The sequence below is a fragment of the Halichoerus grypus genome, chromosome 8 (genome assembly GCF_964656455.1).
Source record: "Halichoerus grypus chromosome 8, mHalGry1.hap1.1, whole genome shotgun sequence".
In the NCBI taxonomy this organism is placed as follows: Eukaryota; Metazoa; Chordata; class Mammalia; order Carnivora; family Phocidae; genus Halichoerus; species Halichoerus grypus.
Genome location: NC_135719.1, coordinates 40577567 through 40603898, shown reverse-complemented (window position 1 = coordinate 40603898; position 26332 = coordinate 40577567). Strand labels below are relative to the sequence as shown.

Here is a 26332-nt window from a genome sequence, read left to right as displayed (position 1 = left end):
GCAGCCTTGAGTCGGCCTCCTGCCACAAAGGCCTCCTGACTGTTAGAAGGAGTTCTGAGTTGCCTGAGGAGGAATTAGAAGGCTGGATTAATGGGTGAGGGGTGGTTTGGTCCAGATGGTCGCTGCAGGCAAGGGCAAGGGTAGAACACAGAGGGCCCCCACCTCAGCTCTCACTGATGGAGACTGGCAGCAGATTCAGCAGCCTCAACAAACACAGGGCTTGTTGGGGTCTCGATGCTGGAGAATGAAGAAGGCAGCAAAGTGTACCCAATATGTTTTCTCCTGCTGCTTTCCTTTTGCCAATGCTGTGCCCTCCATTTGTATTGCTGTGCTGACACTTTATCTAAGCTTCTGGTCATCCTTCAAGATTCAGCTTGAGTGACTCCTCTGAGAGGGCTTCCCTGCCTCTCGTTGTTTGGTCCCTCTGCTTCCTCATGGAGGATCTTATTCTGTAATTTCCTGTCCCCCTGCCAGTCTGAAGAGCAGGGAGGAGTCTGATTTAGCTCCGTATCCTGTGCATTTAAAACATAGGAGAGGCTCGGCAAATGTTCAGTATAAAGTGTCCCAATGATGGGCAGTGTGTACATGTGGGATGAGGGTGTGGGGTGAGGAGGTGAGACAATTAGGCTAGACCCAGAAGAGGGCACCAGCACTAACAACGGCAACCGGGTTGTTCGCGGCAGGATTCTCCCGAGTGGACTACAACTACCAGGAGGCAGATACATAGACTACAGCTCCCAGAAGGCTGCGCGACACGTAGGCAGCCGGGCGCCCTCGTGAGACTACGTGCTAGGCGGAAACAGGAAGGGGCGGCTGAGATATCGCGATATTTGGGGCTGCCCGAGACGCGCCAGGCGTGGGTGAGGAGGCTAGGGGTCCTTGGAGGCTGTGTCCTCTCGGCCCGGCGGTAGGGAGGACCTGGGAGCTACGCCGACTGTCGGTCCGCGACTGTTTATGCGTGACCTCACTTTGACCCGCGCGCGCGTGTGTATGTGTGTGAAGGTTGTGGGTCCGCGGGGGTGTGTGACCTCAGTTTCCTATCTGTGCCCGTGAAGCTCAGCTCGCCACTGTGGGTTGGCGGCCGTGTCTGTGTGGGGACTGTCGCGCCTTTGGGACTGTACTTACCTGTCTGCCGGCGCCTTTGGGACCTCTTCCTGGCTCGAGTCTGGAGTGGGGGATTTGTATCTGTGTGTTCCCACCCCTGCTTTGTGCTGCACTGCGATTGTTCAGTGCTTTTTAAACTAGTTTAAAAGGTGGCCCCATCAGTTCCCCTTATTTTAAAAATCGGTAAAATAGGAAAAGGAAAGCCTTGGTATGTTGGAATTATATCCTCTAGATCCGCCTAAAAGTGCTGATGGTTTTTAAAAATTAGAATGAGGCTAAATTTTACCAGAGAAAAACTTTCTCCTGTCCTTTAGAGGCCTGTACCAGGCGATAAGCAGGAGAGATTGCTATAGTTGGAGAATTGGTGAATGTTTTGGGAGTAGGGTGTTTTCCCCACGTCTCTCGCAGTGGCTGTAACTACCTTGCTAGTAGCCAGTGTGTGTGCATGTGTGTGTGTGTGAATATGATACTTAGTTAATATTTTATACAATATATATAAATACATAATATATATTATATACAATATATATAATACAAATATGTATAGAATATGTATAATATATGTATATATCCCCAACATGTGGGCTTGAGGAGGAGTGCCTAAATTGGATCGCAGAAGCTGCAGAGTCAAGCATGCCTGCCTCTAGTGAGAGAGAAGAGCAGTTTTAGCAGAATGCTAAGGCCTTGAGCTCTCTCCTGAGTTCCTTGCCTTACCTTGGGGACAGGGATTTAAAGTACCCTGTGGCCTTTTAATGTCTTTGGATTTGGGGGCAAGGTGACATTTTGGGGAGCTAGAAGTTGCTCATTATTAGGAGGGCAGAATAGAGTGTGTTGACTGGTGGGAGATAGGGCCAGAGCAAAAGCTTGGGGCCAGGAGTGAGGGGCTTTAACGTTAGGCTAAAGATTATAAGCTCTTAATGGATCCTGGATCCCTGTTCCCCCAACCCCCCATGTTTGGTTCTGCTTTGTCCTAGGCCCCAGCCCCTCACTGTTCCTGTGTTGGGCAGCGTTTGTACTGTCTGGCCCTTTTTTAGCCCTGGTTCTGTGTGGCTCCACACATGCCCCTATTGTGACTGGCAGGTATTCCTGAAACCTTAACTCTGCCCTAATTAGACTCATCAGAGGCGGTTTACACATCGCAAGCTTGCCACAAGCAAGCTCTGGCTCTGCCTTTTTTTTTTTTTTTTTTGAGAGAGCGCGCGCATGAGCAGGCAGGGGAGGGACAGAGGGAGAGAATCTTAAGCAGTTTATGCTCAGCGTGTAGCATGATGCAGGACTTGACGTGGGGCTTGATCTCACGGCCCTGAGATCATGACCTGAGCCAAAACCAAGAGTCCCACACTTAACCTACTGAGCCACCCAGGCGCCACTGTCTGGTCCTGTCTTTATAAGGGGTAGAGAACCTGCCATTTTTCTGGCTGTGACTTACCTGCATGACTGGTGTCCTGGGAGCTTGAGGCTCAGTAATCATAGCCTTCAGCCCTTATAACCTCTCTGCATGCTAACTCTTTCTGCTGCTCAAGAGTTCCTATGAGTCCAGCAAAGCCCAGAAAAATCAGGCACTATCTACAGCACCTTGGCTGTGCAAGTAGGTGGTTCTAACAGGAATGGGCTAGAGTAACAGACTTACTGGTTTGGGATTTGATCTTTTTTGAACGTAAACATGAAGAACTGCCAGCTATCACACTTCACAAGACTGTTAGGTTGAACCAATTTGACCTTACTTTCAAATGTTTGTTAAATTAACCACTTTCTGTTACTCAACTACCTATGTCCCCCACCCTCAACACCCAACCCACACTCACTTTTCTCTAAAGGTAGGTAGGCTTTGGTCCTTAGCAAGTCTTGCTCAGCAGGCTAAGTTGTAAATCTTGGGCTGTATCACCTACTGTGGGGAAGTAATTGAAATCCCCAACATGGCTTCATGCCCTAGGTTGTTTTTTTTTTTTTTTTTTTTAAGATTGATTTATTTAATAGAGCGCATGAACAGGGGTAGGAGCAGAGGGAAAGGATGAGAGAATCCTCAAGCAGACTCCCTGCTGAGTGTGGAGCCTGACTCGGGGTTCGATCCCAGGACCCTGAGATCATGCCCTGAGCTGAAATCAAGAGTTGGCCGCTTAGCCGAGCCACCCAGGCGCCCCGTGCCCTCAGTTTAACTGATTGCTTTCAGTAACCAGTTCCTTAGGAATGATATCAGCTTGAATGTAGAGGAGATTTAGGGGCTGCAGAGATGAAGTTCAGCCTCTGGTTTGGCAGGAATCTCCCTGTCCTGGCACCAGTTAGCTGGGGTGGGACAGGGTCAGGGTTTGAGCTCTGGCAGGTAGGTTTCCCTGGAGAATCAAGAATATGCCTCCCTCACCTACTGAGGGTGCTAATCAGCATGCTGATCTGGGAAGGTGCTGGCTGATAGGCCCTCTAGATCCTGCCAGTTGCTAACAGGGCTCCCCAAGCCCTGGAGTAGACTCATTTCTGCCCTGGGCAAGCATGGCCCCGGCTGAGGCCCTGATGTAGAGCAGAGACTGAAACGGAGCTGGCAAACGGAACTTTGGGGGAGTCTTGCTCTAGGGAACTGGTCTGTGCTTAACTCCTGCTGATTAATTCCTGGGTCTGGGCATCTAGGATCTTTCCAGGTAGGAGTGGGATAATAGATCCAAATAGGATCCTCAGCTCATGTGGGTGTGTGCCTGAGTCTTGAAGGCAAATACTGGGCAAAGAGGCCCTCGGAAACCAAGGAGCCTCTGGAGTGAAGAGGAAGCCCCTATGGGTGTGCAGCCACAGATTTAGCCACTGGGTGATTCACAGATAACTTCCTCCTTGGGGTTTGCCTTGGTTTCCCCTCCCACTGCTGATTCTGCCCATTTTGAGTGCATCTTCCAGGACTCTTGTTTTTTGTTTTTGTTTTTTTTAAAGATTTTATTTATTTATTTGAGAGAGAGAGAGTGAGAGAGAGCACATGAGAGTGGGGAGGGTCAGAGGGAGAAGCAGATTCCCTGATGAGCAGGGAGCCTGATGTGGGACTCAATCCAGGGACTCCAGGATCATGACCTGAGCCGAAGGCAGCCGCTTAACCAACTGAGGCACCCAGGCGCCTCTTCCAGGACTCTTGTACAGAGAGCTCTTACTGGTGTCTTTCATACATTGACTCAGAAGTTTCTACTGGAAGGAGCTTCAAAGATCACCTGGTCCTACCTCTGTATTTTTCAGATGAAGAGACAGGTCCAGGGAGAGAAGTACCCTGGGCCAGGGTCACACACGAGCTCAGGAAAACAACCATGGACAGGGCCCAGGGCTCCTGATGCACCAGCCAGGCTTCTGTGCCAGTGTCCTGTGCCCCACACCTCACTCTGCTTCAGAAGGTACAGTTTATTATTCCTCCAGCAGAGGTTCAGGGCCCACCAGGTGCCTGGCTCTTGGTGATCAGACCTGGTCCCACATTCAAGGGAGCTTGCTGGTGGCAGTGGTGGTGGTGGGGAGGTGGAGAGGGAGAGGCAAGGAAACAGGAACAGTGGAATCACTTATTACCAGACAGGTGCATCCCAGAGAAGGGCCCATCTCAAATGATTTCAGGTGTGACTCTTGTCTTCTCAACTCCTCTACAGATTCCCCAAAGACAGCGGCATGTCTTGCACAATTCCTTTGCCCAGTGCTAGATGTCATTGGCTCTCAGTGATTGTTGCTGATGGAGTGGGTACGTTTTGCTGACCCAGCTTGCAGAGTGTAGGTTTTGGTGTGTCCGTCAGCTATATTATCTTGGGCACTCACTCCTAGCGACATCTGAGGGCCAGAGGAAGAAACCAAGCATCTGGTCCCAGGGGGTGCCCAACATCCCCTTTAATGCTTGTTTCTTCCTGGGCTTAGATTTGCAGAGTGGTGTCTGGTTTGATCTAAAGGGACAGTGACAGAGAGGCAAATGTCTCCACTCCCTGGATCACCCAAGTCCTCCTGTTGCCTAGGGTTTACCACCTCTCAGGCGTCCCTGAACCCGTGCCATCCTGCTACTCCCTTCAGTCAGTCCAGCCTCCTCCCATCTCCACCTCCAGGGTCCTGTCCACATTTGGCACCAGGACTATCTTTCTAAAATGAAAACTCACCTTGGCCCTCACTGCTCTTGACACTGCCCTTGACCTGATTGCAACCTTACCTCCTGCCACCCCCTACCTCCCACCACCCTTTAGCCTCACTCCTAAGCTGCTCCTTGTTCCCCAAACCTGCCACCCTCCTTAGGCCTCTTCACCTTTGTGGGATTATTCCTTCTTGCATGGTTATTTCCTTCTTTCTCTGGGAAGCGTACTGGTCCTTCAGGACTCAAGCTGAATGTCCTTGTTTGGGTCTCTGACTTCCTCAGACAGTTACTCCTGGGCAGCCAAAGCCCCCAGTGCACACCTTCCTCACAGCACTGGGCCATATTACATGGTACCTGACCTTCTCATCAAATCGTGTGCCCCCAGCCGCTGGGACTGCTCACCCCTCAGTAACCTGAGTATCTGGCCCAGGGTACTCAAGACAGTCTGGTCGAACATATGAATGAAGTGGGTGCCCCTTATTCTGCTTTTTGATTTTAAGTCCTGACAGAGCTTTGTGGAGGCCGTCCTGGCAGGCTCCCGGGATTCGAAGCCATTAGACCCCACATGGAATCCAGTGCCTCAAGTCCGGCTGCTGCACCCTTGGTGAAGAGACAGTTCCATGTTCTCGTGGGTGTCACTGGGAGTGTTGCAGCCCTGAAGTTGCCTCTTCTGGTGTCTAGGCTTTTGGACATTCCTGGTGTGAGTATGCTTATTAGACAGCGTAGCAGTCTGATGGAGAGCTGCTGCTTCTGGGGCCGGCCCATTTTTATGCAGTGCATGGGGTTTTTTTGTTAATGGTGGTGTTTGTGGAAGCCCTCTGTGTGCATTAGTGTGTAGGGGAGGCAGGAGACAGTTCAGTATAACCGGGAACTAGATGAGAGGATGTGGACAGTGTGAGGGGAGACTGGGAAAGGAACGCTTTGCTGAATAGAGGGTTTGGGTTCCCATATACTGATCCTGGTTCCCTGAGGTGCTGGTGTGGGAGGAGGGCTGGCCGGAGAAATGCAGCACAGTTGCGGTGTCCCCTTGCTGCCTTGGGCACCCCACCCCCATTTCATCTTGAACACTGCGGCTCTGTTCTCCCCCCTTGTTAGACACCGTGGCTGTCCTGTCTGTGCAGATGCACTGGAACGTCAGGGGTACCCCATTGCCTGCGGCTCTGGTTTCAAACTGCTCCTTCAGGTGTTCAGAGATGCCCAGGGGCCTCCACAGTGTATACATCAAAATGTACCCCCATTTTGATCAATTTTATATATTTATATATATTTTTATATAGTAGGGTCCTGGGGCAGATTCTTCTTCGGGAAAAGTTCAAGGCTTTAAACAATGTGAAATCCAGCAGGTACTGACCTCATTTCCTTGTCTGGTCTCTAAGGTCTGTTGAACTCCCACTGCCTACACTCCACCCTAATGGCCTTTGCTTTGGCCTGGCCCCTGCCAGGCTGTGCTGCCCTCCTATTCCTCTGCCTCTCTAAATTCTGCACAAACACTTTACAAGAAAGCCTTCCTGGCCTGCTTCAGCCCATGTGGCATTGCTCCCTTCCTTTTAAAACTCATTTGATGAGGGGCACCTGGCTGGCTCAGTTGGTAGAGCATGCGACTCTTGATCTCCAGGTTGTGAGTTCGAGCCCCACATTGGGCATAGAATTTATTTACTTAAATAAAATACCTAAAAAAAAAAAACAAAATAAAACTCATTTGATGTATTATTATTTTTTAAAGATTTTATTTATTTATTTCAGAGAGAGAGAGAGAGAGAGAGCGCACAGAGGGAGAAGCAGGCTCCCCACGGAGCAGAGAGCCTGATGTGGGACTTGATCCCAGGACCCTGAGATCATGACCTGAGCCGAAAGCAGAAGCTTAACTGACTGAGCCACCCAGGTGCCCTCATTTGATGTATTAAAGAAAAACCTGAGATGGGCAGTAAAGTGGTAAAAACATGTTTTTTTAAGTAAAACTACCACAATAAGGGAAAAGAGACCTCAGCAGAGAACTGGGCTTGATTCCAAATACAACAGGGAAAAGTGGGGGTTTATAGGCAAGGAGCAGGTGGAGGGCGGTGGATGGAAAATTACTAAGAGGAAATACCAGGACTTAGGGGTTTCTGGCTAAACTGTCCTGACAGGATTCTTAGTGCAGGCAGGCCAAGGTGATCAATCATCACATGGGGGTTGTTGAGGGATGAGGAGCCTGATGAGATATCCAGGCTGATCGGATATCGAGAGTGGGGGATTCTGGCTAAACCCACTTAACAGGAACTTAAGGACTAGGCCCCAGGATAGGCTTAGTCAAAAAAGTGGTGCAGAGGAGCCAGAGGAGAGTTTGGTCTGGGAGAGAATCTTGACCAAGGTGTGGGGAATCTTAGGTTGTCTTTGACATTGCTCATGTTGCACATTACTTTTGTTGGGTGCGCCGCTGGGCCCCAGGCTGTGCTTTTTCCCTGTATCTACGCGGTACCTTTCGCAGTGGCACAGGTGCATGTACCCAGTGTGTCCAGCAGGGGGCAGTGCTCACTTGCAGATGACTATGTCAGGACTGAAGGCAGGGGTGAGAAATCTTTTTTTTCCCCTTACTTTCCACAAACTTTCTACCCGGAAAGTCACCCCCTCACCCAACCCCTCGTGCTGGGACAAGCAGTGAAGCAGGCAGCCAGAGATGCCAGCCAGGCTAGAAGGGGGAAGGGAGGTGAGTCTCGTGGCTGCTGGGCACTGGTGCTGCTGGGCAGTACCACCTGTGGCCTGCCCCACCCGTGGCCTGCCCCACCTGTGGCCTGCCCCCTCTCCCCTATAGGCCCAGAACCGTTGGTAGGAGCTGGCTCGCTAGACCTGTGAGGGCGGGAAGCCTGGAGGCCTGGAGGCCTGGAAGGGGTTGTTGCAGCAGTGACAGCCTCTATCCCCTTGGGAGGCAGGGAGCCATGCAGTTCCCTTTTCCCATAGCCCCAGAGCAAGTGGATTTCCGGACTGGGGGAGGGGGGGCAGGGCGTCCTATCCCAGGAAACAGATGGGCAGCCTCAGAGCTGGGGGAAATGGCAACTCCCCCGCTTCCTGCCGACCCGTGCAGCCAGCATTTACAGGGGTGTGAGGAAAGGGTTGCGTGAAGTAGGGAGGCTCTCCAGCCCACCCCAGGCCCTGGCCCTCTGACAGGGACAGGCCTTGTCTGGAACAGGAACTTGGCTCTCTCTTGTTGGCTGGAGCCCAGCTGAAAGTTAGGCAGCCAGAAGGGCACTGACCTAGGAGGGAGGACTTGGAGCCTGCCTTTCTCATTTAAAATAAAGGGGATTACAACCACCCATCCCCTCAGGCTCTTGTCAAGGCTTGGGGAGGGGACACCAATGAAAGTTTGTCGTCCTGTGCCAGGAGCTGTGCTTAGCTGCTTAACAATGTTTGTTTCCTGTCCTTCACCCTCTCCTCTCCCCTTGTCATGTCCTTTGGGCCAGCCACGCGGTGGGGTTGTTGGGGTTGGCGAGATAGCCCATGTGGGAAGAGCTGTGGGATCCACAGTCCAGCTGCTCCCATGGAGGGGCCCGCTGCCCTCTCACTTCTTGGCCAGCTCATCCCGCAGGTAGAACGGCTCTCCGAGGAGCCTGGGTTTCCTTGGTGGAGTCCTTGTGAGACAACCAGAGGGGGACCCTTGCTTGGCCTGATGCCGTGGCCTCCCCACACTCCCTGATGGTACTGATCTCCCCATTGCCCTCTTTCTGGGTCACCCCCAGGAGCAGTCTGTCCCTTGGAACGGTCCTTCTCAGCTGCTTGCCTACATCATGGATTCACATGCTCAGGGCTTTCCTGAGCTCCCGAGGCATTTCTAGATTTTGGCCAGCAGACAAGCAGCTGAAGCGTGGGCTGCAGGGAGCTGGGTGATTCTACAGATCTGGCTCATAACTGCAGGTGTACCTCATTTTATTGTGCTTTGCAGATACTGAGTTTTCTTACAAATTGAAGATTTGTGCCAACCCTGCATTGAGCAAGTCTATCGGTGCCATTTTTCCAACAGCCTTTGCTCACTTTGTGTCACCTTTTGGTAATTCTCATAATATTTCAAACTTTTTGATTATTGTATTTGTTATGGTGACCTATGATCAGCAATTACAATTTGCTGAAGGTTCAGATGATGGTTAGCCTTTTTTTTAGCAATAAACTACTTTATTTATTAAAGATTTATTTTTATTTATTTTAGAGGGGGGGAGGGGCAGAGGGAGAGAGTCTCAAGACCACGGGGCTGGATCTCACAACCCTGAGATCACGACCAAGAGTTGGATGCTCAACTGACTGCACCACCCAGGTGCCCCACAATAAACCACTTTTAATTGAGGTATTGTTAGAAGTGGGGGAGGGAGAGTAAGGTATCCTCCAGCCTGAGAAGGCACTTTGAGACTGAGAAATGAGCCACTCCATTCCATTACAGAGACTTATGCAGGGGACTTGCCGATGAGTGGGAGGGCAGGCAGGTTGGGTGGGTGAGGGTCGAGGCGCTGCGCAGCTATGCTCTGCCGAGTCCGCACCTCAGTCTACAGCTTTTATAGACTGAGGCATTGTGATGAGGTCAACGAGTCGTTCTCTAACGTGGTGCTGTCTGTGTACCACCTCAGGGAAGGTCAGAACAACCCTTCTCACATTCTGGTCAGGGCGGACATTAACCACCACAAGGCCTGAACATGCAGTCTGGAGGGAGGTCATTGCTCGGGCACGAACAAGATGGAGAGTCCAGTATGGGGTCAGTGTTGTTTGCACTCCTCCAGGTACGCGGGTTGCTTTTTTTAGACATAATACTATTGCACACCTAAGAGACTACAGCATGGCGTAAACGTGACTTTTATATGTGCTGGGAAACCAAAAAACTTACTTGGCTAGTTTTATTGTGATATTTGCTTTATTGCAGTGTTCTGGAACCAAACTCGCTATGTCCCAAGGTAGGCCTCTATTCCTGACTCACAGGTGTGTCCAGGCATCCCAGGAGAGCCACTGGCTAGAGCCAGACCAGGGAGACTGTGGAGGGGTGCAGGAGAGGGGTGGATTTGGCCTCATGACTCACACACCAGCAGTCAGGCAGAGTGCCACTGCCAAGAATCCTGGGATACTTTCTGTGGTGGGGGGGGAGTTGGTTAGTGGGGGCCGGCTGTACCTCAAGAGAGGCAGCCAAGCCTAGAGGATTTCTCATGCTGGGATTCTGGGCAGCTCAGGTCTTCTTTATGGCCTCGGTCTTCTTAGCCCTGTGATGAAGAGGGGGGGCAGCAGGTACTAGAATGATCTGTCTTCAAGGCCTCTTCTGGCACTAGTGGTCAAAGATTCTAGAGATAAGGGCATAAAGGAATAGGACCCAAAGGCAGCCTGGGGGAAGGTCCTGGGATGCGGGAGCTTCAGTGTGTTTGCAGTTCCACAATTGTCATGTAATTGGGTGGAAGTTCTGTCTGAGCACCCCCTCACTTGGATGGAGGAGACAGACGGCTCTCTAGCTTTTGCCCGGGCAGGCGTCAGCAGGGCTGCAGCCAGAGGGGCATTTCGAAAGGTGGAGAAAGTCTCCCATTTGGAGAGCTGGCAGGACAAGGTTAAGTTTCCATTCTTTTCTTTTCTTTCAGATTTTATTTATTTATTTGACAGAGAGAGACAGCCAAAGAGGGAACACAAGCAGGGGAAGTGGGAGAGGGAGAAGAGCAGGGAGCCCGATGCGGGGCTCGATCCCAGAACCCTGGGATCATGACCCGAGGCGAGGGCAGACGCCTAACGACTGAGCCACCCAGGCACCCCATTTTCTGTCTTTTTAAAAAGATTTTATTTATTTGAGAGAGAGTGAGCGAGAGAGGAGCGAGCACAAGCTGGGGGAGGGAGGACCAGAGGGAGAGGGAGAAACAGAGGCCCCGCTGAGCAGGGAGCCTGATGTGGGCCTTGATCCCAGGATCCTGGGATCATGACCTGAGCCGAAGGTAGATGCTTAACAGACTGAGCCACCCAGGCACCCCAAAGGTTAAGTTTCTAGAATGCCTGTCAGGACATTGACTACTGTCAAGGATGGGGGAAAGATGGTCCCACTCTCATGCAATATGAAGTAAATTCTGCCTCTCTGGAGGACCATTTGGCAATGTCTGGAGAGAGATAGTGTTCATAGCCCTTATTCACCTGTAGGATTGAATCCTGTAGGGTATAGAGATTCACTGTATGTACAAGGAAGTTCATTAAAGCATTGTTTATCATTTCAAAACAAAACCAAAACTGGAAACAAAACATCCAAGGATAAAGAGCGCTCTGGTGCAGTTTGGGTCCAGCCTCGAGATGGATAAAGGCAGCGGTTCAGAAGAGTGGCTGGATCTCCGTGTCGATGTGGGACAGTCCTCAAGATGTAGATGAAGTGAGCCTGCTGCAGGAGTTGGCAGACGGGCCCGCAGGCCACATCTGGTCTCGTTACCTCTTTTTGTATGGTCTGTGAGCTAAAAATGGTTATTACATTTTTAAGTGGTTGCAAAATTAAAAACAATATTTTGAGACACATAAAATTACGTGAAAATTCAAGTTTCTGTGTCCATAACATTTTATTGGAACACAGCCACACGATCATCTAAGTATTGCCCATGACTGCAGTCTCGCTACTACAGAGCTGAGTAGTTGTGACAAAACTGAAAATAGTATCAGGCCCTTTAGAGAAAAAGTTTGCTGACCACTGGTATATTGTATGGTTCCTTTTATATGTTCACATATCTGAGCCTGCAAATTTTCCTCTGGAGGTAGTCACCTTTGTGCAGAAATGGGGGCAGGAAGGGAGGCTTGCATTTTGTATCATTCTGTTCAATCTTCATTTTTTAACCTCTGTGTATATTTATTTTTAAAGTCAGTGGGACTCTTGGTGGGAAAATTATGGAACATTCTTTGCAACTTTATGCTTTTTTTTTTTAATGCTCGCTGAGAAAAGGAAGCGGGAGAAACGAGGCCTGGTTTGAGGTTTTCCTTTCTTTCGGCGGATGGGCGGGGCGGGGGGGGGCGGCGCTACCTGCCTGCCCTATGGTCCCGTTGTGGAAACTGGTCTGTCCAGCTGTACCGCTCTGAGGCATTTATTTAGGTTTCTGCTGGTTTGGCCGGCCCCTTCCGCCCTGGCCAGTTCCTCCAGGGAGTGAGCGCTGTGGTCTGCCTTTCGAGTTCCTTTCTTGAGAATTTTCTCTAGCTGGGGAAGGGCACAGAGGGACTGGCAGCTCAGTCCTGCTTGAATGGCAGGAAGGGCTGTTGAGACCAGAACACCAGCTCCCCCAGGAGGCCCACTGGGAGGCTGATGGAGAATGGCTTTCCCCAGAGAGCCTGGTGGGAAAGGGCAAGAGGGCTGGGATGGCGTAGTGAGCTGGATGGGCCCCTGAAGGCCATGTGGTTTAAATGGCTCATGGCTCAGAGGAGGAAACCAGGACCAGCGAGGAAGAGGGATTTGCCCAAGACCTGCCCCCCCCCCCATCCCCCAGCCAGTGAGCTGGCAGAACTGGTGCTTGGGGCCAGGTTTCTTGACTCCTGTCAGCAAGTGAACTTGAGGAGCTCAGATCTTGAGCATAGGCATTCTCTGCTCAAGCTAACCATGGCTGTGAGGATGAGAATTCCCAGGACATTGTGGACTCTTACCTGGTCTGCCTTGCTTCATGGTCAAGGTCATATATACCGCACCTACTTGTTAGACTGAGTCTTTGCTAAGGGCAGATCTCGTATCTTACCAGCTGCGGCCCCCATGTATATGTAGGCTCAGTAAATGTTTGACAAGTCAAGATACCGGGCACCTGGGTGGCTCAGTCGGTTAAGCATCTGCCTTCGGCTAAGGTCATGGTCTCTGGGTCCTGGGATCGAGCCCCATGTGGGGCTCCCTGCTCAGCGGGGAGTCTGCTCTCCCCTTCCCTATGTCTACCCCTGCCCCCACTTTTGCTCTTTCTCAAATAAATCTTTTTTTAAAAAGTCAAGATATCATTATGAGCTGGAACATTATGAGTTGGGACAGCCACCCAGCCAACCGGAACACCCTCAGGGGTTTGTTAATGAGGCCACCTCCTCCACAGCTCCCCACCCTATGTGCTGACTGCCCTGGGCACCAAGAGTACTTTTTCCTAGAGTATACCCACCACCCCCACGCTCAGATTCGTGTCAGCTTATTGGCTGGTTCCCAGGCTTTGGGCACAACCAGTGTCAACACTGGTCAGCTTAGTGTCGGGCCTCTGCTGGGTGTGCCAGCCCAGAGGCGCGAGCCACCAAAGCGCTGGGGTCCTTGCTCTGTGGCAGCGTAAGGCATGGCAGGTGTTCCTCTTTAGACTCCTCAGCAGCCTCCTGTGAAGCTATCATCGCCTGCCCTGCTAGGAACACCTGCTCTTTTCGGGCCACTCAGCTGGGGGTTCTGGCTGGGTCTCTCCTTTACTTGTATATGCCAGAGCTGTGCTATCTAATACAGTAGCCACTAGCCACATTTAAATTTAAATTATTAAAATTAAATTAAACCAAAACTTGAGTCCCTCGGTCACACTACCCACACCTCAAGGGTTCAGTAGCCTGCCTATGGCAAGGGGCTGCTGTGCTGAACGGCACAGGTGTGACATGTTTCTGTCACTGGAGAGCTCTGTTGGGTGGTCCTGTAGAGAATTGGTTCTCACCCCGGGCAGCTTTGCCTCCCAGGGGACACTGGACTATGTTCGGGGACCTTTTTGGTCGTCAAACTTGGGCAGGGGGTGCTATTGGCTCCTGGTGATAGTAAGTAGAGGCCAGAGATAGGATGGGAGGGGGAAATGCAGGCCATGGGATTTATCTCATCCTATGGCTGTGAAAGTGCTTCTCCCCAAGTCCCTTTGGTAGTCTGCCCCAGAGGCAGCCTGGGCCAGACTAGGCCTAAAAGTAGACGTGGAGGTATCACTCCCAAATCTGTTTCCATTTCCCCCTCCCTGACTCTCCAGGAACCCCAGATGGGATTGCTAATGTACCTTCAGTAGAGAAAAGGAAACTAGACTTGCCAACTGGTTTCAGGAAGGAACCTCTCTAAATGCCAGGCAAAATGCAGACAGCTTATATAATAAGGTCTGGCCAAGCCTTGGTCACATCACACAGAGAAGTTCAGGTTTTGTTTTGTTTTAAGATTTTATTTATTTGACAGAGAGACACACAGTGAGAGAGGGAATACAAGCAGGGACAGTGGGAGAGGGAGAAGGAGGCTTCCCGCGGAGCAAAGAGCCCGATGTGGGGCTCGATCCCAGGACTCTGGGATCATGACCTGAGTCGAAGGCAGACACTTTTAACAACTGAGCCACCCAGGTGCCCCGAGAAGTTCAGGTTTTAAATATTAGATATAAAAACTCCTGGCAGGGGCCTCACCAGGGGACCAAGCTCTGGCTGCTTTTCAGGAACTCTCCAGTGTGTGGGAGATTGTTTTAATCCTAGCTCTGCTTCTACCAGGACCCACGAGGGATGTAAGAAAGCCAAGGTGGGTTCCTGTCCTTAAGAGTTTTCTGCCCCGCCAGGGCTTTTTGACATTTGCTAGGGGAAAGGTCAGGGTGAATGAGTGAATAGTCTGAGTTATTTAGTATCTCAGAAGGTAACACAACATGTCCTTTTTTTTTGTTTCCTTTTTTTTTTTTTTTAAAGTGTGCAGACCTAGGGCCTAGTCCTTGGCTCCCAGGACATTTGGCAGAGTGAATGAAAATGAAAGAACAAAGCCCATAGGGCTGATGAATTAGATCAAGTGACATCCCTCTAAAACTAGAAAAACGGGCTTGGGCCTGCTGGACAGCATGAGGATCAAGGAGAGGTAGCTGCTTCAGTAGGGTCAGGGGACGGGCATCGGGAAGGATTGGCTCATCACATACTCTTCACATTACTCTTGAGGTAAAGATATTGGCCCCAGGAAGCTCCCTAACGATGACTGTATAACCTGGGAGGATAGCCAGAGAAGGATGGACTTCGAGACTGGGGGAGGAGCTCAGATGGAAGAGTTCAAGCAGGGGCCCAGGGTGGGAGGCTCACCTGGATCCCTGGTTCGAACTCCCTAGGAGCCAGGGGAGGCTCAGGCCAAGAGCTGAGAGGGAGGAGGGAGCCCCAGAACAGGGCCATTACCAAACTGGGAATGTTTCTGACTAGCCCTAGGCACAGTCCTTATGAGAACTGACAGGCAGTTTGGGAGTTAGGGAAAGTAGGGGAACTAGATCTTCAGGAAGTAGCTTTCTAGGTTTCAGAATAGAGGATGAACTGGGGTGTTCTTTTTTATTTTTTTCTGCCCCTACCCTGAACTAGGATATTCTTTTTTTTTTTTTTTTTAAGATTTTATTTATCTATTTGATAGAGCACAAGCAGGGGGAGCAGGAGGGAGAGGGAGAAGCAGCCTCCCTGCTGAGCAAGCGGAGCTCAATCCCAGGACCCTGAGGTCATGACCTAAGCCGAAGGCAGACGCTTAACCAACTGAGCCACCCAGTCACCCCTGAACTGGGATATTCTTACGTGGCACATTGTTCAGGGTGGCTGGGAAGCTCTTAGAGATGAAAGACAGTAGTCCCCATGAGGAAAAGAAGGCAGTATCCAGAAACCGATATGTCTACCTGGGAAGCTCTCTGTTGAAGGAGATTGGAAAACAGTTAAATGGAAAGGAGGACATGTAACCAAAGACGGAGGTAAGAGCGTGGCCCAGAGGCCACCAGAGTGAGCTGAACCTTGCCCTGAAACTCGGACGACCAGCAGGGCTGTTACATATATTTGGGAGAGGAACGGGGAAACAGGGCCTGGTCTTGGAGGCCAATGGTATAATATTAGGAGGGAACAGAAAGAAACCAGAGAGACTCTTGTGTCCCATTTTGTTTCCATCTTTTGAGCTTGAAAAAGCAGAACAAATGGTGATAGAAGGGACTTGAACCCAAGTTGGGTGATTCATCTCCTGGGCAAATTTCTGTCTGTCTGGCTGCCTACAGGATGGGTGGGAAACAGCAGAGGGCCTGGGGGCTAGAGATGACTAATGTCTGTTTATCAAAAAGGCAAATTACCATAGACGAGGTCTGCAAACACTTAGAAAAGCTCTCAGAAAGTGGTTGTCACTGGGGCTTGATCAGGCTCATTGGGAACAAGGCCTAACAATTTCAGTTTATTTTTTTGGACCTCAAAGTACTTCTGGATGGAGGTGAGGCCTTTAATAGAGTCTTAGGACATCCCCCTGGACCACCTGACAGTGATGTCAGCATGTTTATAAACAGTGAAAGATCCCACTTTGAAAGGACTCGTTCTTGATTCCTTCCCACCTCCCACCCCCACCCCGTGGACCTTAGGGAAGAGCTCTGCTCTTGACCTTGTTCTGTTCATGATTTGGTTCCTGTCTCGGGGTGGGGGTAGCGGGCTCCTGATGGTGGTGCTGGCTAAGAGCAGGACTCAGATCTGAGGAACTCTGTGGGCCACCTCTGGAAAATAGAATTTACCAGGGAAGTGTGACAGACTGCGTTTGGGACCAGAAAAGTCGCTGTGCAGGTATAGGCTGGGGTTTGCGGCTTAGCAGCAACATGGTGAGAAGAACTCTCTTGAGCTTGCTGACTGCAAACCACAGATATGTCAGCAGGAGGACGTGGCTTCCGGAAGAGGTGCTGTGGGCTCAGGCTCCACAGACAGACGCTCATGCTCCGGGTCCCCTGAGCCTGACCCAGCGACAGCAGGCAGGCAGAAGAGATGCCTCCTGTCTCTGAGTTCTTCAGTTCTGGGAGATTCCATTCCATTTCTTTCGTGATTTTTCTCACCTCCATTTTTCTGCTTTCTGCAACTCAGGCAGATTTTGGACCTCTTGAATTGATCTTCTGATTTTCTCATCTATTTTGCTAACATTATCCATCTTTTTTTATCTTTGTCTTCTTTTTTCTGCAAGATTTCTTCTACACTTATTCTGAGTTTTTTATTTCACTGTTTATAATTTTGATGTCCAAGAGTTCTTTTTTATTCCCTGAATGTTCATAAAAAAACATGAGCATCTTATCTAATCTGCTAATGCTTCCTTCTACTTCCATTTTCCAGAAATGTGTGGACATGTCTTACCTGCTGGTTTCTGGGGTTGGTTGGTTGGTTTTTGTTTTCACTTTATTTGATTTTTTGGTCCTCTTCTCTCCGTTCTTGGTTCGTATCATTAAAAAAAAAATCCCTTTTGGGGCGCCTGGGTGGCTCAGTCGTTAAGCGTCTGCCTTTGGCTCAGGTCATGATTCCAGGGTCCTGGGATTATTTTGGGGGGCAGCAGAGTTTGAATGTACCTTATTTAACTGAAAGTTTATTCTTTTAACATTTATATATCCTTTTTTTTTTCTTTTTAAAAAAGGTTTATTTATTTATTAGAGTGTGAGCGGGGGGAGGGGCAGAGGCAGAGGGAGAAGCAGGCTACCCACTGAGCAGGGAGCCTGATGTGGGGCTCGATCCCAGGACCCCAAGATCACGACCTGAGCCAAAGGCAGACGCTTAACTGACTCAGCCACCCAGGCGCTCCACCTTTTTTTTTGTTAATGTTTTATTTTTAAGTAATCTTTACACCCATCTTGGGGCTTGAACTCACAACCCCCAAGATCAAGAGTCACAGGCTCCACCAATTGACCAGCCAGGTGCCCCGATATATCCTTTTGTTTTAAAAGTGTCTTTTCAGGGGCGCCTGGGTGGCTCAGTCCTTAAGCGTCTGCCTTCGGCTCAGGTCATGGTCCCAGGGTCCTGGGATCGAGCCCCGCATCGGGCTCCCCGCTCAGCGGGGAGTCTGCTTCTCCCTCTCCCACTCCCCCTGCTTGTGTTCCCTCTCTGGCTGTATTTCTCTCTGTCAAATAAATAAAAAATCTTGAAAAAAAAAAAAAAGTGTCTTTTCAGACACATTTTGATGTGATAAAGGGCTTTAAAAATCCAGTATGAGAGTCTGAATTTTGATCAGGGAATTTAGCTCATTATCTATTACTCTAATTACTATTATGTTCGGACTTAATTTCTGCTGTCTTACTCAATGCTTTTTACTTGTCATGTGTCCTCTCTGCTTTTTTTCCCTTTCCGATCCTTTATTGTGTAGCTTGAGTTTTCTGCTGGTTTGAAAGTGACCTATTCTTCTGGTTAGCTCTAACTTACCGTTCCCCTGTCTTACCTTGCCACTGTCTTGTATCTTGAGAGTCTTGGCACTGTCCTGCCTCCCTCTGCTCTCTCCGTGCCTGTGCTGGTCCCGGGTGGGCTCCAGGCCTCGGTGCCGTGGAGAGAAGGCGGCCCTGTTCCTCCGCCATCTTGTTCAGAGCTGCCCTGGAGGGAGCACCAGTGCTCAGTGGGAGTTTGGTTTAAATGACCTTTAAAAAGGTCACTGAGGTCTTGTGCGAGTTCTGGGGATGGTAGATTCTAAGGGAGAGTGAGGGAGAGTGGACATGTCTGAGAGCTCTCCAGTAGAGCTAGAAATAGCAGACCTTCTGAAGTACCGAATTTTGCTTCTCTGAGATGTCTGCTTCCTGGTCCCAGCTTTGCTCTTACGTGCTGTGCGGAATGCTGTCGCTGCCGCAGGGAGGGAGGGATGGGGCTTCTGTGAGTTGGCATGGGCACGCTCCATCCCAAGAGGCAGCTGTGACGCAACACCACCATTATCAAGTAGGAATGTGGGCCCCAGAGTGCCAGAGCTTTTAGTTTTTCAAGAGAAGCCAAGAAATTGGATTTTCTATGTGAAATCTCCCAATCTGTATATATTGGCTCAAGAATGTTTATAACCTCATGCAGGCCAAGTAGCATGTCTGCAGGCTGGATCTGGCCTACATGCCACACGGGATTCCTGTTCTAGCCAGTTGATGATTCTGTCCTTGTCACCCTTGACTCTTCTGTCTCCTGGATAAATGTCCCCTAGAGATGTGATTTTCTACACCCTTCCCCTCCCAGCCACTTCTTTGGAGCTCGTTTACTCTGCCAGTGTATTGGTTTAACACGTCATTTTACGAAGGATGGCAACTGGGTCTAGTGCTGTCCACACAACTAACCTTACCCTTGTTTGCATTATGAATTACTTGTGAATGAGGAGTGTGAAGGTAAACTTCATTCTTGCCCCACGAGTGTAGGGTACACAGGTTTTTTTTTTCCCCTGGAGTCTGTCTGCAACCAGAGCCCACGAGGCCTTGTTCCTAGAAGTACGAGAAAGGACTCTGCCTTGTTTTCTCGCTGGGGCATGGATGCAGCCACCGCGTGCCAGGCCCCAGCTCCCCAGTACCTTGGCCTGCAGAGGGCAGGGTTGCGGTGTGGATTAGAGCTCTTTGGGGTGGCTCCTCTTACCCTGCATTCCTTCCTGTCTGCCTCTGCCTCTCAGCCCGAGTGGCAGGAGCCTGCAGCTTTATATGCACTGGGCAGTTGGTGACTCATTCCTCAACAACCCCTCAGATAGGGAAGTGAAACGGCCACATCTGGTGGGGCCTGACCTTTGGGTGACATCGGAAGTAGCTATGCAAACATGGGGCTCACTGCCGAGGAGAGAGAAGTCTTTTCCACAGCCAGGCTGTGAAGAAAGCACTTGCCTGGCCTGGCCCCGTGTGGCCTCCAGGCCAGTGGCTCTGGTAACAGTTTCCTTTCCCTCTCCCTCTCCACCTCCATTGTTTTCTCGGTGACAGCTGGAAGTAGCAGTGGTCACAACCGAGAGAGCCAAACATTTCTACAGCCCCCAGGACATTCCTGTCACTCTCTACAGCGACGCTGATGAATGGGAGGTCAGTGCACGGGGGCCCCAGGGCTGAGTTCCATCGTGTTTCTACCAGCAGGACAGCAGTGTCCTCGCTGCTGCCTGTGGTCCTGGAGGCCAGAGCAGACGGGCTAGGCTCAAGTCAGTGGTCAAGACCCTCTGGGCAGAGGCGATGAGGAGAACATCTGTAGCTTCTGGCCTGCGGGAGGCCTGAAGTCTCCTCCCACCCCAGGCAGAGCTCGGCCCTGGCCCCGTGCCTCAGGTTGAGTGTCCTTGCACTTATCTGGGCTGATGAAACCACAGAGGAGCTCCGTTCCCACCACCCTTGTCCATGTGGCTCCCAGTGTCAGGGCTGTGGAGGGCGCCTCGCTTCCCACGGCCGCTAGGCTCTGCGTCTGCTCTCCCGCAGCGGGGCAAGCACCGGCCGATTCACCAGACATCGAGTGTGGGCCTCACAGGGGTGCCCTGCCAGGCATTTCGAAACATTCTCAGCCTAGAACATTTCTGGCTGGCCTGTCTTCTCCACCCCACCCCCTCCATTCTCGCCGCCCCAGAGCCCTTCCACGGGCTTGGACAACCCAAGCATCCGCCTCAAGCAGACAGGCCAGGAGTTCCGTGCCAGATGTCAGTTCTCTTGAAAACCAAACCATAAAGGGAATAGCTTGGAGAGACAAGGGGTGTTTGTTTCCTCAGGCCTGGTTTCTCTCAGGCTGTCGGCTCCACAGCTGGTGCTCACCAGCTTAGCTGTGAGAGGGAACAGTAGTGGACTTGGACAGGGCTTGCTCAGGTGGTCTCCCTTGGTTTCTGACTTACGTATACCTCCCTCCGCACTCAGAGAGTAGCCAGCTTAATGACCCCATTTCCTTCCCTCTGCCAGATGTGGAAGTGCCGATCCGACCCAGTTCTCCACATTGACCTGCGGAGGTGGGCCGACCTCATGTTGGTGGCTCCTCTCGATGCCAACACCCTGGGGAAGGTGGCCAGTGGCATATGTGACAACTTGCTTGTGAGTGACTCTACCCTCCTCCCTCCCTGGGCCTCACTCCTGGTTTGCTGAGCTGCAGACTGCCTTTGTATGGGGTTCTTGCCTTGGAATTCTTTTTATGGTGGGCTGATTTGCCTGGAACACTGTCCCCCTGGACCCCCTCCCCTCCACCTGGTGTCACCTGTGTTCCGGCCAGTGGACAGATGGATGGATTCAGCTTGTGTGTGCTCTCTGAGGGTGTCCACCTCTCACCTGCCCCCCTGATGCTCAGCTCTTCTCCCTTTGTCCCTCATTCATGGGCTGCCCTTAATGTGCTCTTCTGTTGGTCTCCCTGCCCAGCCCCACTGCCTGCCCCCCTTAGCCCTGCCTTCTCCCCAGGATCTGGATATCCACATGGGCGATCTGATAAGAGTGTTTACTTCCTCATGGATCTCTTGTGCACACTTATCTCTCCTGTAGCATTGGCCACAAGGCAGAAATGCGGTTTTCCTGTGCGTTAGGGAAAGCTTAGAGGGGAAGGGAGGAGAGACGGTGAGAGGTGCCAGCCGATGGCTGGTGGAGGAGAGGAACAGAAGTCCAGATGCACAAAGTGGGGATCGTCCTCGGCCTAAGGGACCTCCAGGGAGCTGTTGTCCTAAAAGGCCTTGTTTATATGATCCTCCTGGGAAGAGCTAGGTGTGTCATCTCTGTCCTCCCTCCTTCTCCATTATTACCCCACGTCCCTCATGCATTGAACGTTTCCCTAACATGAACCGAGCCCCATGCTGAGAGACACACAGGATATGGGGAACTCATAGTCTGGAAGGAGAGGGTTGTTGGTTACCCACACAGGTGAGAAGGAAGTATGCTCTGGTGTGTGGTAAAGTCTTCAGTGACCGCAGTTGGTCCTTTGACAGTGGACAGTGCTGGGCATATAGTAAGTGTTCAATAAATACTTAACTGTATGTATGAGGTCGTTAGTCACTCTACTTTGGCAAAGAGCAAGGAGATTTTCAGAGTTTAATAGGACGAAGAAGTAAATAATGAAGCTGGGTCAAAATGTTGGTGGGTCAGATAGGAGGTTAGTCTCCTTGCATGCTTATTGATGGGTGCGTAAGGCACTTCTTGAAGAATCTGCTAGTGATTGAATAAGAGCACAGGGTGACCGGAAGAGCGGCACACAGATGATGTAGCCAGGAGCAGGGGTAGGGGAGTACAGAGAAGGGCGAGCCTGGGGGCGGTGTTATTCAGAAGGCTTCCCAGTGAGGCTGGTGTGTGGCTGACCGGGCAGTTGGAGCAGGTGAGGCTCCAGGCCATTTCACCCCTGTAGGCCTGAGTGGTATGTGACCTGCACCATCTCAGCAGATCTCCAGGCTTCCCACTGGCTGGCCAGCACCAGCTGATGTGATGAAGCACACTGACCTCTAGGAGGTATGCCCCAGGCTGGGCTGGCTCCTTTCTTCCCCTGCAAAACTCTGCTTCCCTTTTTCCTTCAAAGCTGCCCTCACTCCCTGAAATCTTCAGGGTTCCCTCCTCCTGAATTGGCTGAACTGAGGCCATTTGCCTCAAAAGGTTTCACTTGAAGGCACAGATATTTCAAGGAATTACAAATCTCATAGTTTATTTTATTTTAGAGTGAGCAAGAGAGAGCAGGAGCGAGGGGAGGTGCAGAGGTAGAGGGAGAAGCAGACTCTCCGCTGAATGGGAGCCCAACATGGGGCTCGATCCCGGAATTCTAGGATCATGACCTGAGCCGAAGGCAGATGCTTAACCGACTGAGCCACCCAGGCATCCCTCTCATAAAGTTTAAATTGTCATCATCCTTGCCCTATGGCTCTGTACTCACTTAAAAGATGTTTTGTCCTTTTATCCCTGAAAATGTCGCCCTGCTGCCCCCTTCCTTCAGATCTCCCTTTCTAGTGTCTAAAACTTGGGGTGCCAGAGGAGCAGCGTGCTAAGTGTGAACCTATGCGCCAGATCTCTGGGCCCTTGGCCTGGGTGAGGTGCATCACCATCTGCCCTCTGGCCCACTTGGGCCCTCGCCCCTTCTTTGTGCTAAATAGCCAAGCAGAGGGGTGCCTGGCTGGCTCAGTTGGTAGAGCATGCAACTCTTGATCTCGGAGTCATGAGTTTGAGCCCCATGTTGGGTGTGGAGATTACTTAAAAAAAAAAAAAATAGCCAAGCAGAACCAGAAAGAGGAGTGACTTCCCTGGGTCGCCAGTCTAGCTGGGAGCTGGTCTCCTGATCTGGATCTAGGCCTTCTCTCTGCCCAGGCAGCTTCCCAGGGGCAGAGCTTGAGGTACTGAACAGAGCACTGACCAAACAGACGTGACCGTGGGAACTGAGGCCTCCTCTCATCCCTCCTGCTGCCAGAAGGTTCAGAGGAGCTGTGGTTTGTCTGCGAAGGGCTGAGCTGCGAGGTGAGGTGGGAAGAGCTAGAGAGGCATGGGACACGGAGGTATTGGGTTTGTCTTCTGGTTGTTGGTGTGCTGTGCTTCGAAGACGCTTAGAAACCCCAAGCCAGCGCCCACCACACTCCACACACTGTCAGGGGGCCGCTTCTAGGTATGTTCGTGACCCTTACAGAAGCAGCAGGTGGCACGGGGCCAAGAGGAAGTGTGACTGAAACTGTCCACTCAGCCTGGTTGCCACATTGAGAGGACTCGGTGGGAAACAGACGCTGGTGTCTGGGACTACACAAGCAGCCAGGTCCTGAGGCCGTGGGCCGTCCCACTTCCTTCCTGTCCCCAGGAGAGGGCAGGGGCACCGAGAGCGCCAGGCATCGGCTCGGGCCTGCTCCCGGCATTGTTTTCTGGATTGCCCCCTCTCTTCCCACACGGGCTGCACTTCAGGGATGGGGTGTGCTGACCACTGTCTCCCCAAGGGGCCCACAGCTGGGAAGGAGGTGCCAGAGCAGTCGGGGAACCTCGGGGCGGCCCCTGGCCTGGGGAGCCTGTGCTACTCTAGTGGTACCAGGAGCTCCTGTTTCGGGAGCCTGACCTTGATGCCAGGCCCCGTGGGAAGAGCTGTAAGCATTTCCAGCCTCTGTCCTCACAACCATCCGCTGAGGGGGGCTTTTGCAAAGAGGAAGCTAAGACTCCCAACATTAAATTACTCCTCCAAGTTCTCCCGGCTTGAAGTAAGAGTAGATAGCACAGTCGGGATTTGAACCCAGGTCTATGTGATTTCACAACCCACTGGGCGGGTGGGTCTCTTTCACAGCTCCTCTGGTGTGTGACTTGGTGGGATGGCCTGGAACTCGGGAGGTAGTGAGGCTGTGTGGGACGGTGGAAGACCCCACGGGGCGGCGTGCAGGGCTTCATGCCCTGGATCATCGTCTCCGTGGGAGCTTGGGGAGTGCAGCTGTCCCATGTGACACGGACAGCACCTTCTTTACAGGGTTGCAGTGAGGTGCGTGGGATACTGCAGAGGAGAGGGTTTTTGTCATGTGGAAGGTGTTCTCATGCCAAGCTTTAGCCGGCTTCAAAGTAGAGCCGGGGTTGGGGTGGATGGGCCCCACCCGATGAGTGGTCTGGGCCTTTGCTTTGGGGGTAACTGCTCCCCTGGCTGGCTTCTGTCTGTGAGGTGTGTCCCACAGTGGAGAAGCCTTGTGCTTTGGCTCAGAGAGCGTGTTCTGCACAGGAGTGGGGGTCTGTGTGGAGGTGGCGGGGCCATTGCGCGTGTTGGGGGAGGACCTCCTGTGTGTCAGGCCCTGTGGGGAGGTGGAGAGGCTGAGGAGACACGAGACGGGGGGACACGGACAAGTCGCACCCAGTCATCCCAAGCCCTCTGGCTGTGACCCAGAGGACGGTGGGTAGGATTTGGGAGCACTGGGGAGGGGTGGCAGGCAGAGCGGCAGGCACCCACTCACCCCACTGGGCCCTTCTTCACAGACCTGTGTCATCCGAGCCTGGGACTGCCGCAAGCCCCTGCTCTTCTGCCCAGCGATGAACACCGTCATGTGGGAGCATCCCATCACAGCGCAGCAGGTGGGCCAGCTCAAGGCCTTCGGCTATGTTGAGATACCTTGTGTGGCCAAGAAGTTGGTGTGTGGAGACCAAGGTGGGCATCTGGCCAGGCTCATAGGCCATCCCCACAGCCCAGAGTCACAGCAGGGCTCAGCTCCGGGGTCAGATCTGGGTCCACATCCCAGCCTGTCGTGACCTCAGGCAAAACTGTTCTCTGGGCTCGGTTTTCTCGTCTGGGAAATGGAAGTCTAATTCCTCTCAGACTTGGTACGATTAAACGAGATAGTATATGTCAAGTGCCTGGTGTCCCCGGCAGGCAGCCCGAGTACACAATGGTTATTGTGACTGTTCCTGGGACCTGACCTGGGGGTGCCTCGGAAGGGATTTGATGGGTCTGGCTCCTGCAGACATGGTCCTGGCCTTCCAGGCGTTGGGCTTTGGGTGGAGCACTCGGAAGCATTGAGCAGGGTGGGTGGGGGCTGGGCCCCTGCCTCAGTCTGCAGGCCACAGCAGAACCTTGCTCCCTAGGTCTAGGGGCCATGGCCGAGGTGGGCACCATTGTGGGCAAAGTGGAAGAAATCCTCTTCCGGCACGGTGGCTCTCAGCAGAGTTGAACCCAGGATTTCTGTCATGTGTGTCCCTCTGCACTCAGCGTGTTTTCAGGCCAAGTCTATGAAGAAGGTGGATGTTGGCAAAATACGGTGAAGACTTCTGCGTTTACTGGGGAGGAGTCTGTCCTGGGCTGGGGGCCTGACTTGCCTCAGGTTCAATTAGAACAAAGGCCCAGGTCCCGACTTCTTTCCAGCTAAGAGATGCCTGCTTTCCAGAACCCTCCTCCCCTTTCCCTGGGATTGGCACAGCAGGCTGCTGTATGTCCCTGTGCTCTGGGAGGGGGACTGAGGGATGACAGAGAAACCTTGAATCTCCCTGGTGCCTGGGAGCCGCTTCAGCTCCTTGGTGGGCTGCCCCAGCACCATGCAGAGTCAGAGAAGCCTGTGATTGGCAAGGCGCTGAGATTCTCCGTAGACCATGCGGTGAGATCGGGGGGTAATGGGGAATAAAGAAGAGTGACCTGTAGGAGTCCGTGTCCTTCCTTTCCCTCTGTCTGTGGTCTCAGAGATCAGGGGCATTGCTTGGTGTGGCTGGTGAAGGGTCGGGGCTGACAGCTGACTGGCGTGTCTTCCTGCCAATCTCATGTGGTGGTTAAGACAGACCCTAGTTCAAATCCCAGCTCTGCCATGTGCTAGCAGTGGGACCATGGCTCAGGGCTCTCAGCCTTTCTGACTCTTGCTTTCCTCATCTGGATGATCCTACCTTCATGGAGTTGTTGAGAGAATGAAATGAGGTTATGTGTGCCAGGTACCTGCCTCCCTGCCTCTTACATAGTAATAAATGTCAACTAAAGGGAAGTTAAAGCTAGGTATGTATTCATACCAGTGAGCTTTGCTAACATTTACTGAAATAGACCCTCTCATTTTGGGAAAAGTAAAATCCCCAGCCCTAAGCTGACGTGGCCTTTATGCAAATGACAGGCACACAGCCAGCAGGGTTGGAACCTAGGCCCCTTGCTTCCTGATGTCCTCATCAGCTTTGCTGCACCTGAGGCCGGGAC

General features: G+C 51.8%; 1 protein-coding gene and 1 long non-coding RNA gene across 18 annotated transcripts; both read left to right on the top strand.

The window, feature by feature from the left end:
- Positions 1-771: 771 nt before the first annotated feature.
- Positions 772-25797, top strand: PPCDC (phosphopantothenoylcysteine decarboxylase). Of its 17 annotated transcripts, none has more exons than XM_036104824.2 (8): positions 778-860; positions 4309-4460; positions 4704-4792; positions 5668-5867; positions 19720-19815; positions 20665-20793; positions 24646-24741; positions 25249-25797. In XM_036104824.2, the coding sequence occupies exons 2-8, from the start codon at positions 4309-4311 to the stop codon at positions 25252-25254; spliced, it is 768 nt and encodes a 255-aa protein (XP_035960717.1). In that variant the 5' UTR covers positions 778-860; the 3' UTR covers positions 25255-25797. The 17 variants fall into 17 exon arrangements, with proteins under 17 accessions (XP_035960733.1, XP_035960723.1, XP_035960717.1 ...); XM_078079073.1 differs by having other exon boundaries at positions 24646-24814; XM_078079075.1 differs by having other exon boundaries at positions 821-940; positions 24646-24814.
- Positions 9380-11404, top strand: LOC144382868 (uncharacterized). Its single transcript, XR_013450394.1, has 3 exons — positions 9380-9906; positions 10047-10077; positions 11395-11404. It is a non-coding gene; the product is annotated as an uncharacterized LOC144382868 (long non-coding RNA).
- Positions 25798-26332: the final 535 nt, after the last annotated feature.